The sequence below is a fragment of the Festucalex cinctus genome, chromosome 1, assembly GCF_051991245.1.
Source record: "Festucalex cinctus isolate MCC-2025b chromosome 1, RoL_Fcin_1.0, whole genome shotgun sequence".
Taxonomy (NCBI): Eukaryota; Metazoa; Chordata; class Actinopteri; order Syngnathiformes; family Syngnathidae; genus Festucalex; species Festucalex cinctus.
In genome coordinates this window covers 4880063-4900832 of record NC_135411.1, presented here as the reverse complement: position 1 = coordinate 4900832, position 20770 = coordinate 4880063, and the positions used below count along the sequence as shown (strand labels likewise).

Here is a 20770-nt window from a genome sequence, read left to right as displayed (position 1 = left end):
CACCCCTATGTTTGAACATGGTGTTCGTTATGGACAATCCGTGATGAGCACAGAAGTCCAATCGCAAAACACCACTCGGGTTCTGACCGGGAGGGCTGTTCCTCAAAATGACGTCGCTCCCTGTCTCACTGTCATTGCCCACGTGAGCGTTGAAGTCCCCCAGCAGAATGAGGGTGTCCTTGGGGAAGCACTCTCCAGCACACCCTCCAGGGACTCCAAAAAGGGTGGGTACTCTGAACTGCTGTTTGGTGCATATGCACAAACAACAGTCAGGACCCGTCACCCCACCTGAAGGCGGAGGCAGGCTACCCTCTCATCTACCGGGGTGTACCCCAACGTACTGGCGCTGAGCCGGGGGCCAATAAGAATGCCCACAACTGCTCTGTGCCTCTCACTGTGGGCAACTCCATGAGTGGGAGAGAGTCCATCCCCTCTTGACAGGACTGGTACCAGAGCCCAAGCCGTGTGTGGAGGACAGTCCGACTATGTCTCGTCGGAACTTCTCTGCCTCACACACCAGCTCAGGCTCCCTCCCTGCCAGAGAGGTGACATTCCATGTCCCAAGAGCCAGCTTCTGCAGCTGGGGGTCGGTCCGCCAAGGTCTCCTCCCATGGCTGCCACCCAGCCTCCACTGCACCCGACCTCTGTGGCCCCTCCCACCGGTGGTGAGCCCATGGGAAGGTGATACAGTATCTTATATATTATTGATATATATATATATGCAACATTTATTTGTACTGCAAGTAATACAAATGACTTTTGGCCAGTTTTTCTCATCTGTGGCTCTCACACTTTCCTTCAGCAAAGTTTTGACGCAACACTTACCTTCCAATGAAGGTAAAATGTTCGTGATGACTGATGATGACAAGCCATTGAAGTCAAGGAGGCGGACCTCAGAGCCAAGGAGTAAGTTGAGGGCAGGTACCAACTGACTCCTTATTTGTAGGGAGGGCACTAATGCTGATTGGCTTGGGATGTAAGGTATTGCCACACACTTCCCACCAGGGGGAGCATCATCTCATCAGCGCCACACTCTGAAGTACAAATGCAATTGCATTGTACTGTCGCTTCTCTTAATGTGATCATTTTTGTCGGAACGCCGCCTGTGAGTCGCAGCAGTGGCCGGAAACGGAGCTGGTGTGTGAAGCCCGGAAGTCCAGGTGGCATCTACTCCATTTGATTTGTATTTTGATTTCAAAATGTGATGAAAGGTTGTTTGGCAACAAGAACTATTTGCCTGCAGAGGCAAAAGTGCCACATGAACAGAAATTATATTACTACATGCAAAATGAAAGAATCAAAACCAGGTATGGACACAATTTTGTTCTTATGTCATCTGAATATTGTATGCTAATCATGTCAAAATTGTTACATAGAAAGATAAAATGTGCAAAATGCACTAGCATATGGCGTGTTAGCTAGCACGGAGCTGTGGTGGTTGAGTTAGCAACAAAGAGTAGGACATTTGCGTCAATTATTTCAGTGATAACACTGTTCCACAAAAAATTTTAATCGCAGATGGCTTTGTGTGTCTGAACGTATTCTCGACGCTTATTTGGGGAAAATTGCAAGGTGGCTTTATTTCTATTTCATACACAAGGCAACTCAATGTGCTTCACACAAGCAAATACACAACACGTACAAACATCAACAAACAACCATTAACAAAATTCAGAAGCAAACAAAAATAACTTCCTAAATTACGTACAAAAAAAAACATTTAAACACATTAACAGCAAACATTTAATATTTACAGGTTGAGTAGTTTTGAAAGCATTACATTTACACTTAAGATGCATTGACACTTTTACAGCACACCAGTCTCACTTCCCTTCATTTTTTGAAGCTTCAAAGATGGCTGCCATTCTCACCAGCACACTCGTGTCTCTCAGCAAGCTTTTTACAAGAGAATCTTTTAGGACAAACACTGCAACTGAATGGTTCCTTCCCACCATGTGTTCTTGTGTGTTTTCTTAAATTTGACATGGAAGAGAAGCTTTTTCCACAATCTGAGCAGGAATACGGTTTCTCTCCAGTGTGTGTTTTTGCATGTGCTGTTGAAGAATTGGTGGAAGCGAAGCTTTTCACACATTTTGTGCATGAATATGGTTTCTGTCCCGTGTGTGTTCTTATGTGGCTTCTTAATTCAGGTTTGGCAGGGAAGATTTTGCCACAGGCTGAGCAAGAAAAAGGTTTCTTGCCAGTGTGTCTTCTTGTATGTATCGTTAATTCTGACTTCGGGGAGAAGCTTTTGCCACAGTCTGAGCAAGAAAAAGGTTTTTCCCCAGTGTGTGTTGTTGAATGTAATGTTAAATGTGACTTCTGAAAGAAGCTTTTGCCACAGTCTGAGCAAGAAAAAGGTTTCTTGCCACTATGGATTCTTGTATGTGTTGTTAAATATGACTTGCAAGAGAAGCTTTTGCCACAATCTAAACAAGAAAAAGGTTTTTCCCCATTGTGTCTTCTTGTATGTCTTGTTAAAGCTGACTTCTGAGAGAAGCTTTTGCCACAATCTAAACAAGAAAAAGGTTTTTCCCCAGTGTGTCTTCTTGTATGTGTTGTTAAATTTGACTTCGAAGAGAAGCTTTTGCCACAATCTAAACAAGAAAAAGGTTTTTCCCCAGTGTGTCTTCTTGTATGTGTTGTTAAATGTGACTTCTGAGAGAAGCTTCTGCCACAATCTGAGCAAGAAAAAGGTTTCTCGCCACTATGGATTCTTTTATGTGTTGTTAAATATGACTTGCAAGAGAAGCTTTTGCCACAATCTAAACAAGAAAAAGGTCTTTCCCCAGTGTGTCTTCTTGTATGTGTTGTTAAATCTGACTTGTCAGAGAAGCTTTTGCCACAAACTAAACAAGAAAAAGGTTTTTCCCCAGTGTGTCTTCTTGTATGTGTTGTTAAATCTGACTTGTCAGAGAAGCTTTTGCCACAAACTAAACAAGAAAAAGGTTTTTCCCCAGTGTGTCTTCTTGTATGTGTTGTTAATTCTGACTTCCGGGAGAAGCTTTTGCCACAGTCTGAGCAAGAAAAAGGTTTCTCGCCAGTGTGCCTTCTTGTATGAACTGTTAAATATGACCTGTGAGAGAAGCTTTTACCACAATGGGAGCAAGAAAAAGGTTTCTCGCCACTATGGATTCTTTTATGTGTTGTTAAATATGACTTGCAAGAGAAGCTTTTGCCACAATCTAAACAAGAAAAAGGTTTTTCCCCAGTGTGTCTTCTTGTATGTTTTGTTAAATCTGACTTGTCAGAGAAGCTTTTGCCACAATCTGAGCAAGAAAAAGGTTTTTCCCCATTGTGTGTTCTTGTATGTGTTGTTAAAGCTGACTTCGAAGAGAAGCTTTTGCCACAATCTGAGCAAGAAAAAGGTTTTTCCCCAGTGTGTGTTCTTGAATGTTTTGTTAAATGTGACTTCTGAGAGAAGCTTTTGCCACAATCTAAACAAGAAAAAGGTTTTTCCCCATTGTGTCTTCTCAAGTGAATTTTCAAACTTCCTTTTGAACTCAATGTTTTCCCACAGTGAGAACATTCGCTGGATTTGTCGTCAGTATGACACGACCTATCATCATCATCATCATCATCATTATCATCATCATCATCATCATCATGAGAAGAAAGGGACCTTATGTCATCACTTTTTGCTTTTGATGATCCCCAGTGGTCTGCATCACTTTCTGGAATCATGTTTTGAGGATTTAAGATCCTGTTTGGAGGCTCCGCCCCTCTGCCCTCCTCACTCTCACCCTTGACTTCATCTTCACTCTTTAAAGGGGCGAAGGTCATTGGTGACTTGGTGACGTCATCCTCAACCTCCTCCTCTTTGACACGAACGGGCTTTTCCTCCTCTTCGATGTAAGGATGTTCTTCCTCCTCTTTAACATTCGGAGGCTTCATGTCCTCTTGGTCAGGACGAAGATATTTCTCAGCGACGTCTGCAGGACACAAGAAGACAAACACACATTTGGGTTGGTCAAGTCAAATTTCAAGCGTGAGATGATGTGCATTATTGTTTCTACAGTGCACCTCGACTTGGGGCCACCGCACACTCGGATTGGCCCATCCAAAAAACAAAACAAAAAGAAAAAGGAAAAAAAAAGTATTGGCCTTGTTAAAAATCCGACAGCCGATATAAGGTCAAATCTAAAACCATTTTAATCTCTCTATTGATTCAAGTCGACTAAATTGAGTTGAGTTGATATTGTCCATCCGCATACATTTCAACTTTTACATAGAAAATTAAAACACCTATTTGTAACCATAGTTAGGCTGGAAGACCCCTACTTCCACATGATTCATCCCATTCTCATCTTTCCAATTTAAACATATTCCAAATATTCACGCCTTACCCACAATTCCCGATTTTGTACCCAATTTTTCCTCATGCATTCTTCATGGAAGATTCAAAATTTCCTTCCACATTTTTCATCCAATTTACTTCATTCCAACGTCAATATATTCCACCAAATCATACCACGAGCTCTATTCCTGTTCCAAAATTCACGCCTTACTCGCAATTCCCGATTTCGTACACGTTTTTTCCAATGTACTCATAACGGGAGATTCTACATTTCACATTTACTTCCACATTCTTCATCCAATTCACCACATTCCAACTTTAATATAGTCACCAATTCTCCTTTTTTAGTTCCAAAATTCACGCCTTAATCACAATTTTCTATTTTGTACCCTACGCCTGCCTTCAGCGGCAGCCATCTTGGCCAATTGATTTGGTACACCAGGGATTCTCGCCAGGAAATGCCCCAGCTTGAATAGGAAGTGACCTGATTTCAACAGGAAGTGACACAATTTCAACAGAAAGTGACCTGATTTCAATAGGAAGTGACCCGGAAATGGCATAAAATGAACAGGAAGTGACTCAGAAGTGGCTTTAAATCAACAGAAAGTGACAATTTCAACAGAAATTGATCTGATTTCAATAGGAAGTGACCTGAAATCAACAGGAACTGACTTGTTTTCAACAGGAAGTGACCCAGAAGTGACCTGATTTCAATAGGAAGTGACCTGTTGATTTGAACAGGAAGTTACCCAGAAATAGCCAAAAATCAAAAGGACGTGACCTGATTTCAACAGGAAGTGACCAGGAAATGGCCTAAAATCAACAGAAAGTGACCCAGAAGTGGCATCAAATCAACAGGAAGCAACACGATTTCAACAGGAAGTGACCTGATTTCAATAGGAAGTGACCCGGAAATGGCATAAAATGAACAGGAAGTGACTCAGAAGTGGCTTTAAATCAACAGGAAGTGACTTGTTTTCAACAGGAAGTGACCCGGAAGTGACCTGATTTCAATAGGAAGTGACCTGGAAGTGACTTAGAATCAACAGGAAGTGGCCCGATTTCAACAGGAAGTGACCTATCAATAGGAAGTAGTCCAATTTCAACAGGAAGTGACCTATCAATAGGAAGTAGTCCAATTTCAACAGGAAGTGACCTGATTTCAACAGAAAGTGAGCCTTACTCCAGTCCTCAATCTTTCCTCCATTAAATAATTCACTCATTAATTTACCTTAATTAAGCGCAACCGCTTCATTCCATTTTCACGTGTCGTCTTGTGCGCAGTTCGCATATATGCCCAAATGAACTCGGCACTGATTTGCAAACCGGAATCGATTGTCATTGACTGCCGTCTTCGTGAATGCTACAGTTGCAACCAGTGATATTTTTGTCGACGAAATATTTACATGATAATTTTCGTGACTAATTGTTTTTCCCGACGAAAATTAAATGAAAACTAAAATAGAAGCCATTCATTCAGACAATAACTATGATTAAAATTGACTGACAATTTCGTCAATGACTAAAATGAAAATGAAAACAACACAGTCGTGAAAATTCACACAATCCAATCGGAATGAATGAGAAAAGAACCACTCAGAAAATGTTGTATTCACTGCACTTTAACTCAACTCAACGTTATTTATAAAGCGCTCTAAGAACAGTCATTGCTGTATACAAAGTGTTGTACATAAACATAAATTGTGCAGCTGTAAGATTAACCTCAAGCAATTTAAATTATGCACTTTTTCTTATTCAGGTGAAAAGTTACATTATTGTCAGTTGAACATGATTCATTGAAACAAGAAAGACACCATTGTATGAAATGTGTCTTGCGTGTTAAACTAAAGTCACAAATAGGTGTGCTATAATTTTCTGTATAAAAGTTTAAACGTATGCTGAAGGAAAATAGACTAAACTGTGAATTTAATCGACTAAAATTGGATCAAAACTAAAATACAATCAGAAGACTAAATTATGACTCAAACTTGTTAATTTTAGTCAAAAGACTATAACTAAAACTAAATTAAAATTTCTTGTCAAAATTAACACTGGTTGCAACAGCAGTTGAATGTAACAATGCAGTAACCATGACAAAACTGTGACTGTTTTGTAAAAAAAAATAAAATAAAAAAAAATAAAAATAAAAAAATAGTATACCGACAAAAAAAAAAAAAATTTGTAGTATTGTACCACCGTTTTAATACAGTCTTATTGTGCACCTAAGTGTTCTTAAAATCGCACACGTCTTGTCAGATACATTGGTATGACTGTCTCATGACTGTATAATCGGCCCCTGTCCGGAATCAACCAATCAAATCAATTTATTTCACTCTTTAAAATAACAGTTGAATTTAATTACTGTGCACAGCAATGAGGACTGCAGTGAATTTTTTTTTAACGCTATATAGTAGTGCTAAGCAAGGGAGAGTAATAAGAAGTGTACAAACCTGCTGCGTGTAGCACAATTCGAGGCTGCTCGCAAACGTCGTCCAGCGGTTGAAAATGTTGCTCGTTCTCTTCTTTGACTCCAAAGAGTTCCTCCTCGTCCTTTGGTGTCGTTCTCGCCGACATTTTGGCACAATAATGCCAACAAAGTCACACTTGGTCTCTTCCTGACCACGTGTTATGTGCTTCTCTTTGTTAGCGGCTAGCGAGTTAAGCTAAGCTAAGCAAAGCTAAGCTAAGCTAAGCTAAGCTAAGCTAACTTGGCCGAGAAGCATCAACGCGCACCGAGACGAGTTTAAACACACGCCGACATTTAATAAACGGTGTCGCAGACCTTCAAAATGGTGATGGGAGTCCTGTGTGTTCAGTCCAACACCAAATAAGAAAGAATGAATTAGCAGAGGACGTCTGATGAAACGCGATGTGGCCGCCGGCCACGGCAGTGAGCACGTGAAGAAACGAACGGAGACGTGCGGCGGAAGTCAGGCAGGACACGCCCCCGCTGCGTTACGATTGGCTGCTGGAAATTGTCCGGGGGCTTCAGCGCAAGCAATGCCACAAGTCATCGGCAGATGTCGCCATTTTTGCTGCGGTTGGAATCGAAACTCTCATTCTTTTTTTCAGTGTTTTGATCCCGATACAATTGTAAAGTTTAAATTGGACTTATTGAAAAGAGTTCCAGTTTATTGTGGTGAATGTGCAGTTTAAAAATTCGCCATCAAAGTTGAACAAGCTTGTTGAGGTTAACTGAATGTTTATTATGAGGGATGAGATTTAACCACCAAATGTTATGAGTTTAAAGGCCCAGTCTGCCGGTTTCACTCAGGAAAATGCACTTTTTAACTCTTTGACTGGCAGCCATTTTCGGAAAAGGTAACCCCTATACTGCCAGCTGATTTACAGAATTTTACCAATCTTTCAAGCTCCACAGAAAATGTTGTGTTAGGACTATGGAAATGCGGATAGGCCTACTACCAAATGAAAGATTGAAGTCTCATCTTTCATCTAAAAAAAAAGTTTGTTTCTACCTTATTCGAATCTTCAGTAATCAACAATAGAAAACACCTTCGTTTCACACAAATCCTCTATTTTCTTCCAAAATACGGAGAAATCAAGCTTTTTGTGAAACGATGCTATTTCATGCACTCAAGTGAATTTGGCACTTTTTTTTTTTGCATGAGTGATTCTACAAACACCTAAACTTCTATAAAACCCTACCCCAACAATAAAAAATGTTTTTTGATTGCAAAATAACAGTTTATTTACATGCAACAGCAGCAATCCGAACAAACAATTTGGAAAACTCTTTGCAAACTATTTACACGTGCGCAACAGTTTTTGTCAGTCTGCTTCTGCATGGACTGATTTGCGTAGAGGTTGGTATGATGAACGATGTGCTGGAGAAGTTCATCCGTGATGAAGAGCTCCAGGATGTCAGCTGGCAGGTGGGAATTCAGCTCTGCTGCAGCATCCCTTGGTCCTGGTTTTGCAGCAAAGGGGAAGATGGTTGGCTGCCAGCCGAATTCATCAACTTCAAGCCAGCCAGAATCTTTGGGATCTGCAAATATACATTTCAATAGCATATATTATTTTAGAGCACTGTGATGCAATGTGTGTGTGTGTGCATGTTTACCTTTTTTTCTTGGATGTATTGGTCGATGCACATTCTGTAAATTATAGAAGACGTTTACCATCAAATATTTTATTAGTGCTGTGGAGAATCTTTTCTTTTTCCTTTGTTCTGCTCACTGTGAGAAGGGTCACTTTGGGTAGGAGCTGAAAGAAACATATACAATTACAATACTATCGAAAGACTTTCCTTTTATTGTTGCGGTGTATTGAAAACGTTTTTTTTTTTTTTTTTACCTTTCTTTGTCGTAGAACCAGCGGTCGGACGTTGCTGTGAGCACGATCTATAAAATATACATTCACGTTTGTATAGGTAATAGATGTTTTAGTGTATATCAGCACATTTACACACGCTGCTAGCAGATCGCCCGAAAAGTTAGTAATCTTACTAGCAATCTCTTAGCATGTTAGCGCTTACCTTCACGTTCTTTGGAGGACGAAAGACTGTCCAAGACTGTCTTGCATCGGACCCATAGTAGTCGTCATCGTCCGATGAAACGTCATCTGTGCAGACGTGGTCGGTTGTGCACCACTTTTCTCCGGTGTTAGCATCGCTAGCCGGTGGGGCCTTAGGACGTTATGAGCATCGCTAGCCGGTGGGGTCTTAGGACGTGGTCGAAACGGCCGCGTCACCGCTTCAACTATGACTTAACCCCGTCATCACTGTGCTCTTGAGCACTGGTCGATGCTTTTGAGCTTTGAAAATAAGGATCAAGCGTGATCAGATTGCCATCTGTAGCCTTTTTGACTCCCTTAGCCAAGTTAGCCATTCTCTCCCCCTCAACACTCTAGCTCCGCCTCTCTTCTTCTACTGTTGTCTCCTACCCGATCTTGTCCAAAAGACTCATCACAGCCATCTAGTGGCCAGGAATACTCATTATAGTAACCCGATCGGCTTGATACTTGGAGCACAGCTGCCCAAGGCTTTCCTCCACCCGTTTCCATAAAAAACATAGTAGACGTCAATTAACGTCTATGGCGGCCAATTCTAGGATTATACTGAACGTCTTTAAACGTTTATGGCGGTCAAAGAGTTAAATGCAGGATTTCAACAAACAAACTACTTCTCAATTTACAGATCTGGGCTTCTCTTAATTTCTGGGGGTGATTTTGTCCTATAAACCCCCACCGCCCCAGCCTGTATTTTGTAATTTTGTGTTTGGTTTGCTGCGATTGGCTGGCAACCAGTTCAGGGTGTACCCCGCCTACTGCCCAGAGCCAGCTGAGATAGGCGCCAGCCGCAACCCTTGTGAGGAATAAGCGGTCAAGAAAATGGATGGATGGATGGATGTTTGGTTTGTGAACAGCGGGACGTTTCTGTGGAAAAACAGTGTTTACACCCCTGCAGCCAATCGCAGAGCGGGGTTTGGCGTGTCGCAAACGGGGCCGGGCGAAATTGTCAGCTGCGTGACGTCACTCCTGCGGCAATTTGAAAGCACACACGGATTTTTTTTTCACTCACCCATTCACACGTTAGCTTCTGTGAGTGAGTGAGTGAAAAAAATAATACGTGCGTGCTGTCAAAATCCACGAGAGTGACGTCACGCAGCCGACAAATTCTCCCGGCATCTTTAAATTAACATTTTAACCTTGCCCTTTGTCTTTGTAAATACCTTAAAACCAAACTAAAATATATAAAAATGCAAAAAATAAATAAATCTTGAGCAATAGCGTTGCAAATTATTGACCAAGGAGCGTTAGAGGCGTGTCAACCACCACAGCCCCACAACATCCAGAGCCTTTAGGAATTCCGGGCGGTTCTCATCCACCCCTGGGGCCCCGCCACCGAGGAGATTTCCAACCACCTCAGTGACTTTGACCCCAGAGATAGGAGAGCCCACCTCAGAGTCGCCAGACTGCTTCCTCAAAGGAAGACGTGTTGGCGCAATTGAGATCTTCGAAGTATTCCCCCCATCGACTCACGACGTCCCGAGTCGAAGTCAGCAGCACACCATCTCCATTATACACAGTGTTAATAGTGAACTGCTTTCCTCTCATGAGACGCCGGATGGTGGACCAGAATTTCCTCAAAGCCGTGCGGAAGTCATTTTCCATGGCCTCAAACGAACTCCTCCCATGTCCGAGTTTTTGCCTCAGCGACCGCTGAAGCCGCGTTCCGCTTGGCCAGCCGGTAACTGTCAGCTGCCTCCGCAGTACTACAGGCCAAAAAGGCCCGATAGGACTCCTTCTTCAGCTTGACGGCATCCCTTACTGCTGGTGGTTCGAGGATTGTCACCATGACAGGCACCGACTACCTTATGGCCGCAGCTCCGATCGGCTGCCTTAACAATGGAGGCGCGGAACATAGCCCCCTTGGAACCCTCTCCTCCCCCGGGACAAGGGAGAAGTTCTGCCAGAGGGAGAAACTCTTTCTGACAGGGGATTCCGCCAGACGTTCCCAGCAAACCCTCACAATACGTTTGGGTCCGCCAGGTCGGACCGGCATCTTCCCCCACCCTTGGAGCCAACACACTACCAGGTGGTGATATGTTGACAGCTCCGCCCTTCTCTTCACCTGAGTGTCCAAAACATGCGGCCACAAATCCAATGACACGACTACAAAGTCGATCATCGAACTGCAGCCGAGGATGTCCTGGTGCAAAATACACATATGGACACCCCTATGTTTGAACATGGTGTTCGTTATGGACAATCCGGGATGAGCACAGAAGTCCAATCGCAAAACACCACTCGGGTTCTGACCGGGAGGGCTGTTCCTCAAAATCACGTCCCTCCCTGTCTCACTGTCATTGCCCACATGAGCATTGAAGTCCCCGGGGAAGCACTCTCCAGCACACCCTCTCTGGACTCCAAAAAGGGTGGGTACTCTGAACTGCTGTTTGGTGCATATGCACAAACAACATTCAGGACCCGTCACCCCACCTGAAGGCGGAGGCAGGCTACCCTCTCATCTACCGGGGTGTACCCCAACGTACTGGCGCTGAGCCGGGGGCCAATAAGACTGCCCACACCTGCTCGGCGCCTCTCACCATGGTCAACTCCAGAGTGGAAGAGAGTCCAACCCCTCTCGAGAGGACTGGTACCAGAGCCCAAGCCGTGTGTGGAGGACAGTCCGACTATGTCTCGTCGGAACTTCTCTGCCTCACACACCAGCTCAGGCTCCTTCCCTGCCAGAGAGGTGACATTCCATGTCCCAAGAGCTAGCTTCTGCAGCTGGGGGGGGTCGGTCCGCCAAGGTCTACTCCCATGGCTGCCACCCAGCCTCCACTGCACCCGACCCCTGTGGCCCCTCCCACCGGTGGTGAGCCCATGGGAAGGTGATACAGTATCTGATATGTTATTGATATATATATGCAACATTTATTTGTACTGCAAGTAATACAAATGACTTTTGGCCAGTTTTTGTCATCTGTGGCTCTCACACTTTCCTTCAGCAAAGTTTTGACGCAACACTTACCTTCCAATGAAGGTAAAATGTTCGTGATGACTGATGATGACAAGCCATTGAAGTCAAGGAGGCGGACCTCAGAGCCAATGAGTAAGTTGAGGGCAGGTACCAACTGACTCCTTATTTGTAGGGAGGGCACTAATGCTGATTGGCTAGGGATGTAAGGTATTGCCACACACTTCCCACCAGGGGGAGCATCATCTCATCAGCGCCACACTCAGAAGTACAAATGCAATTGCATTGTACTGTCGCTTCTCTTAATGTGATCATTTTTGTCGGAACGCCGCCTGTGAGTCGCAGCAGTGGCCGGAAACGGAGCTGGTGTGTGAAGCCCGGAAGTCCAGGTGGCATCTACTCCATTTGATTTGTATTTTGATTTCAAAATGTGATGAAAGGTTGTTTGACGACAAGAACAAATTGCCTGCAGAGGCAAAAGTGCCACATGAACAGAAATTATATTCAATCAAAACCAGGTATGGACACAATTTTGTTCTTATGTCATCTGAATATTGTATGCTAATCGTGTCAAAATTGTTACATAGAAAGATAAAATGTGCAAAATGCACTACCATATGGCGTGTTAGCTAGCACGGAGCTGTGGTGGTTGAGTTAGCAACAAAGAGTAGGACATTTGCGTCAATCATTTCAGTGATAACACCGTTCAACAAAAAATTTTAATCGCAGATGGCTTTGTGTGTCTGAACGTATTGTCGACGCTTATTTGGGGAAAATTGCAAGGTGGCTTTATTTCTATTTCATACACAAGGCAAATCAATGTGCTTTACACAAGCAAATACACAACACGTACAAACATCAACAAACAACCATTAACAACATTCAGCAGCAAACAAAAATAACTTCCTAAATTACGTACAAAACAAAACATACATTGACATTTAAACACATTAACAGCAAACATTTAATATTTACAGGTTGAGTAGTTTTGAAAGCATTACATTTACACTTAAGATGCATTGACACTTTTACAGCACACCAGTCTCACTTCCCTTCATTTTTTGAAGCTTCAAAGATGGCTGCCATTCTCACCAGCACACTCGTGTCTCTCAGCAAGCTTTTTTACAAGAGAATCTTTTAGGACAAACACTGCAACTGAATGGTTCCTTCCCACCATGTGTTCTTGTGTGCTTTCTTAAATTTGACATGGAAGAGAAGCTTTTTCCACAATCTGAGCAGGAATACGGTTTCTCTCCAGTGTGTGTTTTTGCATGTGCTGTTAAAGAATTGGTGGAAGCGAAGCTTTCCACTAGTGATGTGCTTCTCGGGTCGAATCCCTGAAGCGTGTGCCGAGTAATGCAGACGAGTGGTTCATGAACGGCGTGTCAGTGTGTGTGTTGATGACGTACGTGGTGACGTTTGAAGCCCCACGAAGCAGGTGTACCACGTGACTGATTCAGGAAATGATTCGCTAGGTTTGAGTGTAGTTCGAAATAAAAGCGGCAAAGAAACGCTATGGATTCCCCTTCACTTTTTCTGTTTTCGGGTCCCTTATTGCGCTACTTTTTTTTTGCTTTTGGCATTCGATTTGACGAACTTATTTTTGCGATGGAACCAACAAGAAAGAAATTTTCCCTTTCTTTGGGAGCACTTTGAGCAGATCTCACCTCAGAAGGTAATGCACTGCAATTACGCTACTGTCGCGAGCAGTGACAGGAGTCGGAGGCAGAGTGTTGAAGTCCGGAGCCAAACACCGGCGGTTTATTGATATCAGCTTCTCAGTGTTTAACAGCAACAACAACTCACTCTGCGCGAGGCTCACAGACCTACCAACATTTTGTTCTTTTATCCTTTCATCCTTTCATCCCAACAAACTCCCCCTTCGTCCCAACGTTCCGTGGGTGAATTATGTTCTAATCACTACACTACTATTTTAACAGATTCCAAAAATAAAATAAAATGTGACAACACATAAAATTCACATTTTTCTGTTAACAGTTGAAAGTCCCCTTCAGTCCTCAATCACAGAAATATACGCGTCCAATTCTATACAAACTTGCTATCTCATATCGATGCACCCCTGCTTCATCAGTACCATGTGAAAGAGTTTTTTTCCAAAGCAGGTGAAATTCTCTGCAAAAACAAACAAACCGCCTGAGTCCAAAAACTTCGGAAAAAATATTGTTTTTAAATAAAAATGAATAAGCACTTTATTTTACCTCATTTAACATTTTCACTTGTTGCATAAGTGCAAACATAGACAAAGTAACACAGAACAATTCATGTTAAAACACTCTTCAAATATATATTCTTTTGTATTTAGAGCATGATTTACACCCCACCATTTTATTGCATGCACCAAGCATGTTATACATTTTTCTGTCCACATGATGGCGTCGTCGAGGAAATGAATCATCTTGAAGCCCCTACGTGTGTGTGAAGCATTTCACTGCAGGGCTTCACTGCTTTACGGGGCTTCATTTTGCCATCACTACTTTCCACACATTTTGTGCATGAATATGGTTTCTGTCCCGTGTGTGTTCTTATGTGACTTCTTAATTCAGGTTTGGCAGGGAAGCTTTTGCCACAGTCTGAGCAAGAAAAAGGTTTCTTGCCAGTGTGTGTTGTTGAATGTAATGTTAAATTTGACTTCTGAAAGAAGCTTTTGCCACAGTGGGTACAAGCAAAAAGTTTTTCCCCAGTGTGTGTTCTTGAATGTAATGTTAAATTTGACTTTTGAGAGAAGCTTTTGCCACAATCTGAGCAAGAAAAAGGTTTCTCGCCACTATGGATTCTTTTATGTGTTGTTAAATATGACTTCCGGGAGAAGCTTTTTCCACAGTCTGAGCAAGAAAAAGGTTTTTCCCCAGTGTGTGTTGTTGAATGTAATGTTAAATTTGACTTCAAAGAGAAGCTTTTGCCACAATCTAAACAAGAAAAAGGTTTTTCCCCAGTGTGTCTTCTTGTATGTGTTGTTAAATATGACTTCCGGGAGAAGCTTTTTCCACAGTCTGAGCAAGAAAAAGGTTTTTCCCCAGTGTGTGTTGTTGAATGTAATGTTAAATTTGACTTCTGAGTGTATCTTTTGCCACAATCTAAACAAGAAAAAGGTTTTTCCCCAGTGTGTGTTCTTGAATGTAATGTTAAATGTGACTTCTGAGTGAAGCTTTTGCCACAATCTAAACAAGAAAAAGGTTTTTCCCCAGTGTGTCTTCTTGTATGTGTTGTTAAATCTGGCTTGTCAGAGAAGCTTTTGCCACAATCTAAGCAAGAAAAAGGTTTTTCCCCAGTGTGTGTTCTTGAATGTAATGTTAAATGTGACTTCCGAAAGAAGCTTTTGCCACAATCTAAACAAGAAAAAGGTTTTTCCCCAGTGTGTGTTCTTGTATGTGTTGTTAAATTTGACTTCGAAGAGAAGCTTTTGCCACAATCTAAACAAGAAAAAGGTTTTTCCCCAGTGTGTCTTCTTGTGTGTGTTGTTAAATGTGACTTCCGAAAGAAGCTTTTGCCACAATCTAAACAAGAAAAAGGTTTTTCCCCAGTGTGTCTTCTCAAGTGAATTTTCAAACTTCCTTTTGAACTCAATGTTTTCCCACAGTGAGAACATTCGCAGGGTTTGTCGTCAGTGTCACACGACCTGTCACCATCAGCGCGTTCATCATTACCATCCAGATTATCATCATCATCATCATCATCATGAGAAGAAAGGGACCTTATGTCATCACTCTTTGCTTTTGATGATCCCCAGTGGTCTGCATCACTTTCTGGAATCATGTTTTGAGGATTTAAGATCCTGTTTGGAGGCTCCGCCCCTCTGCCCTCCTCACTCTCATCCTTGACTTCATCTTTACTCTTTAAAGGGGCGAAGGTCATTGGTGACTTGGTGACGTCATCCTCAACCTCCTCCTCTTTGACACGAACGGGCTTTTCTTCCTCTTCGATGTAAGGATGTTCTTCCTCCTCTTTAACATTCGGAGGCTTCATGTCCTCTTGGTCAGGACGAAGATATTTCTCAGCGACGTCTGCAGGACACAAGAAGACAAACACACATTTGGGTTGGTCAAGTCAAATTTCAAGCGTGAGATGATGTGCATTATTGTTTCTACAGTGCACCTCGACTTGGGGCCACCGCACACTCGGATTGGCCCATCCCAAAAAAACAAAAAGAAAAAGAAAAAGGAAAAAAAGTATTGGCCTTGTTAAAAATCTGACAGCCGATATAAGGTCAAATCTAAAACCATTTTCATCTCTCTATTGATTGAAGTCGACTAAATTGAGTTGAGTTGATATTGTCCATCCGCATACATTTAAACTTTTACATAGAAAATTAAAACACCCATTTGTCACCATAGTTAGGCTGGAAGACCCCTACGTCCACATGATTCATCCCATTCTCATCTTTCAATTTAAACATATTCCAAATATTCACGCCTTACCCACAATTCCCGATTTTGTACCCAATTTTTCCTCATGCATTCTTAATGGAAGATTCAAAATTTCCTTCCACATTTTTCATCCAATTTACTTCATTCCAACGTCAATATATTCCACCAAATCATACCACGAGCTCCTGTTCCAAAATTCACGCCTTACTCGCAATTCCCGATTTCGTACACGTTTTTTCCAATGTATTCATAATGGGAGATTCTACATTTCACATTTACTTCCACATTTTTCATCCGATTCACTTTGTTCCAACTTCAATATATTCCACCAATTCACACCATGAGCTCTTCTTTTTCACTTCCAAAATGCACGCCTTACCACAATTCCCCATTTTGTACCCTACCTCTCCCTCCATTCTACATTTCACATTTACTTCCACATTCTTCATCCAATTCACCACATTCCAACTTCAATGTAGTCCACCAATTCTCCATCTTTTTTTTAGTTCTAAAATTCACACCTTAACCACAGTTCACTATTTTGTACCCTACGCCTGCCCTCAGCGGCAGCCATCTTGGCCAATTGATTTGGTACACCAATGATTCTCGCCAGGAAATGCCCCATCTTGAATAGGAAGTGACCTGATTTCAACAGGAAATAACCTGATTTCAACAGGAAGTGGCTTGTTTTCAACAGGAAGTGACCTGATTTCAATAGGAAGTGACCTGTTCATTTGAACAGGAAGTTCCCCAGGAATGGCCAAAAATCAACAGGAAGTGACCCGGAAATGGCCTAAAATCAACAGAAAGTGACCCAGAAGTGGCATCAAATCAACAGGAAGCAACACGATTTCAACAGGAAATGACCTGATTTCAATAGGAAGTGACCTGAAATCAACAGGATCTGACTTGTTTTCAACAGGAAGTGACCCGGAAGTGACCTGATATCAATAGGAAGTGACCCGATTTCAACAGGAAGTGACCTACCAATAGGAAGTAGTCCAATTTCAACAGGAAGTGGCCCGATTTCAACAGGAGGTGACCTATCAATAGGAAGTAGTCCAATTTCAACAGGAAGTGACCTGATTTCAACAGAAAGTGAGCCTTACTCCAGTCCTCAATCTTTCCTTCATTAATTAATTCACTCATTAATTTACCTTAATTAAACGCAACCGCTTCATTCCATTTTCACGTGTCGTCTTGTGCGCAGTTCGCATATATGCCCATATGAACTCGGCACTGATTTGCAAACCGGAATCGATTGTCATTGACTCCCGTCTTCGTGAATGCTGCAGTTGCAACCAGTGATATTTTTGTCGCCGAAAAATTTACATAATAATTTTCGTGACTAATTGTTTTTCCTGACGAAAATTAAATGAAAACTAAAATAGAAGCCATTCATTCAGACAATAACTATGATTAAAATTGACTGACAATTTCGTCAATGACTAAAATGAAAACACAGTCGTGAAAATTCACACAATCCAATCAGAATGAATGAGAAAAGAACCACTCAGAAAATGTTGTGTTCACTGCACGTTAACTCAACTCAACTTTATTTATAAAGCGCTCTAAGAACAGGCATTGCTGTATACAAAGTGTTGTACATAAACATAATTTGTGCAGCTGTAAGATTAATCTCAAGCAATTTAATTATGCACTTTTTCTTATTCAGGTGAAAAGTTACATTATTGTCAGTTGAACATGATTCATTGAAACAATAAAGACACCATTGTATGAAATGTGTCTTGCGTGTTAAACTAAAGTCACAAATAGGTGTGCTATAATTTTCTGCATAAAAGTTTAAACGTATGCTGAAGGAAAATAGACTAAACTGTGAATTTAGTCGACTAAAATTGGATCAAAATTAAAATACAATCAGAAGACGAAAAGGCAAACAACTTCAGGCTGAAGTATCAGCTAGCTGGCTGCAGTGCGTCGGTTAGCGTTCTACAGGGCGCCGCGCAGTGATACGAACGAACGAACAGAAAAGTAGTGGCTGGCGGTAACGGCGTCTGACTTTATTCAGAAAAGAGTATTGTGGTGGAAATGTATCACGCTTTTGAAAACAAATAGTTTTTAGAAGAAAAACGCTTTATTTTCGAGACCCCAGCCAGCTTGCTGGACTATTTTCTTTTTTATTTTCTTCTCGTCCAACGCCGAACCAGAACGCGTGTCACCGAACGCTGTCAGGGGTAAGTCAGTGCTGATCGCACACACGGGAGGTGAGGATCAAATTGAGATTCATGTTAAAAAAGCCGAACGATCCCTTTAATGTTTACACGTTCATGTTTACACAAGTTAAAAAGCAGAAAAGCACTTGAGGGTTTTTTTTTGTACCTCTGAGAAACTTCAATGTTTACATGTTCATCTTTACACAACTTAAAAAGCAGGAAAGCACTTTTTTTTTTTTTAGGTATTTGTATTGAAGTAGTAGTTCACATTGTCTTTCATTTATACCTCAGTGCACTTTTGAGTGGATAAAAATAATATATTTTTGCTCAATGCTGTTTTATTCTGTTGAAGACTGAATATACTTAAAAGCTGTTGTTACAGAATGAGGACTTGAGTATTTTATTTACTGTTTTGAACTGTTAACTTGATACTGAAATAGTAGTTTATGTAAGCCTGAGAGGACTTTGTACTATTTTTGTAACTAATGTACGAAACATTAAAAGCACCAAAATACATTGTTTTTTTTCTGCTGCCTGGGGGGGAAATCAATAATCGTTTTATAATCAAATCGTAGCCTCTGAATCGTAATCGCAATTGAATCGTGAGGTGCCCCAAGATTCCCACCTCTAGTAATAATGCAGTAATCATGACAAAACTGTGACTGTTTTGTAAAAAAAAAAAAAAAATTATGTGGGAAACAGGGCTATGTATACCGACAAAAAAAAACAACAATTTGTAGTATTGTACCACCGTTTTAATACATAATTGGTATGACTGTCTCATGACTGTATAATCGGCCCCTGTCCGGAATCAACCAATCAAATCAATTTATTTCACTCTTTAAAATAACAGTTGAATTTAATTACTGTGCACAGCAATGAGGACTGCAGTGATTTTTTTTAACGCTATTTAGTAGTGCTAAGCAAGGGAGAGTCATAAGAAGTGTACAAACCTGTTTTGTGTAGCACAATTCGAGGCTGCTCGCAAACATCGTCCAGCGGTTGAAAATGTTGCTCGTTCTCTTCTTTGACTCCAAAGAGTTCCTCCTCGTCCTTTGGTGTCGTTCTCGCCGACATTTTGGCACAATAATGCCAACAAAGTCACACTCGGTCTCTTCCTGACCACGTGTTATGTGCTTCTCTTTGTTAGCGGCTAGCGAGCTAAGCTAAGCTAAGCTAAGCTAAGCTAACTAGGCCGAGAAGCATCAACGCGTACCGAGACGATTTTAAAAACAAGCCGACATTTAATAAACGGTGTCGCAGACCTTCAAAATGGTGATGGGAGTCCTGTGTGTTCAGTCCAACACCAAATAAGCAAGAATGAATTAGCAGAGGACGTCTGATGAAACGCGATGTGGCCGCCCGCCAGTGCAGTGAGCACGTGAAGAAACGAACGTAGACGTGCGGCGGAAGTCAGGCAGGACACGCCCCCGCTGCGTTACGATTGGCTGTTGGAAATTGTCCGGGGGCTTCCGAGCAAGCATTGTCATCAAGTCATCGGCAGATGTCGCCATTTTTGCTGCGGTTGGAATCGAAAGTCTCATTCCCTTTTTCAGTGTTTTGATCCCGATACAATTGTAAAGTTTAAATGCCCGTTTAAATTTGATTTATAAAAAAAAAAAACAAGCATTTTGAGGTAAACTGAATGTTTATTATGAGGGATGAGATTTAACCACCAAATGTTATGAGTTTAAAGGCCCAGTCTGCCGGTTTCACTCAGGAAAATGCACTTTTTTAAATGCAGGATTTCAACAAACAAACTACTTGTCAATTTACATATCTGGGCTTCTCTTAATTTCTGGGGGTGATTTTGTCCTATAAACCCCCACCACCCCAGCCTGTATTTTGCAAAAAAAAAAAAAAAAAGTGTTAACACCCCTCCAGCCAATCGCAGAGCAGGGTGGGGCGTTTCGCAAACTGGGCAGGGCAAAATTGTCGGCTGTGTGACGTCACTCCCGCGGCAATTTGAAAGCACGCATGGATTTTTTTTTCCCACTCACTAATTTACACATGTCAGCTTCTGTGAGTGAGTTAGTGAATATACGACTAATACTACTACTACTACTACTACTACTAATAATAATAATAATAATAATAATAAAAATACGTACGTGCTGTCAAAACCCGCGAGAGTGACGTCCCGCAGCCGACAAATTCGCCCGGTTCCGTTTGCGACAATCATTGTAAATTAACATTTTAACCTTGCCCTTTGTCTTTGTAAATACCTTAAAACCAAACTAAAATAAACAAAAATGCAGATTCTTAGACAAAAAATAAATAAATCTTGAGCAATAGTGTTGCAAATTATTGACCAAGGAGCGTTAGAGGTGGGTCAACCACCACAGCCCCACAACATTCAGAGCCTTTAGGAATTCCGGGCGGATCTCATCCACCCCTGGGGCCCCGCCACCGAGGAGCTTTCCAACCACCTCAGTCACTTTGACCCCAGAGATAGGAGAGCCCATGTCCGAGT

At 41.8% G+C, this 20770-nt stretch overlaps 2 protein-coding genes and 1 long non-coding RNA gene across 3 annotated transcripts; all 3 read right to left on the bottom strand.

Annotated features, from left to right (window-relative positions):
- Positions 1-279: 279 nt before the first annotated feature.
- Positions 280-3894, bottom strand: LOC144006447 (uncharacterized). The gene is made up of 2 exons (XM_077505301.1): positions 1953-3894; positions 280-443 (listed from the first exon to the last, which is right to left on the bottom strand). Exons 1-2 carry the CDS (start codon positions 3892-3894, stop codon positions 280-282), a joined length of 2106 nt encoding a protein of 701 aa, XP_077361427.1.
- A 4585-nt stretch (positions 3895-8479) lies between these two features.
- On the bottom strand, positions 8480-9671 carry LOC144007833 (uncharacterized). Its single transcript, XR_013280392.1, has 3 exons — positions 8793-9671; positions 8612-8658; positions 8480-8521 (listed from the first exon to the last, which is right to left on the bottom strand). It is a non-coding gene; the product is annotated as an uncharacterized LOC144007833 (long non-coding RNA).
- A 3252-nt stretch (positions 9672-12923) lies between these two features.
- Positions 12924-19666, bottom strand: LOC144006436 (uncharacterized). Its single transcript, XM_077505290.1, has 2 exons — positions 19251-19666; positions 12924-15760 (listed from the first exon to the last, which is right to left on the bottom strand). Exons 1-2 carry the CDS (start codon positions 19372-19374, stop codon positions 14151-14153), a joined length of 1734 nt encoding a protein of 577 aa, XP_077361416.1. The 5' UTR covers positions 19375-19666; the 3' UTR covers positions 12924-14150.
- Positions 19667-20770: the final 1104 nt, after the last annotated feature.

What these genes read in the sequence shown, in the direction of transcription:
- LOC144006436 (XM_077505290.1), bottom strand. Translation starts at nt 19,374, where the DNA reads ATGTCGGCGAGAACGACACCAAAGGACGAGGAGGAACTCTTTGGAGTC. An exon ending in AATTGTGCTACACAAAACAG is followed by an intron (nt 15,761 to 19,250) that starts GTTTGTACACTT and finishes TGTGTCCTGCAG; the next exon opens with ACGTCGCTGAGAAATATCTT.
- LOC144006447 (XM_077505301.1), bottom strand. Translation starts at nt 3,894, where the DNA reads ATGAAGCCTCCGAATGTTAAAGAGGAGGAAGAACATCCTTACATCGAA. An exon ending in AAAACACACAAGAACACATG is followed by an intron (nt 444 to 1,952) that starts GTGGGAAGGAAC and finishes CTCTGGTACCAG; the next exon opens with TCCTGTCAAGAGGGGATGGA.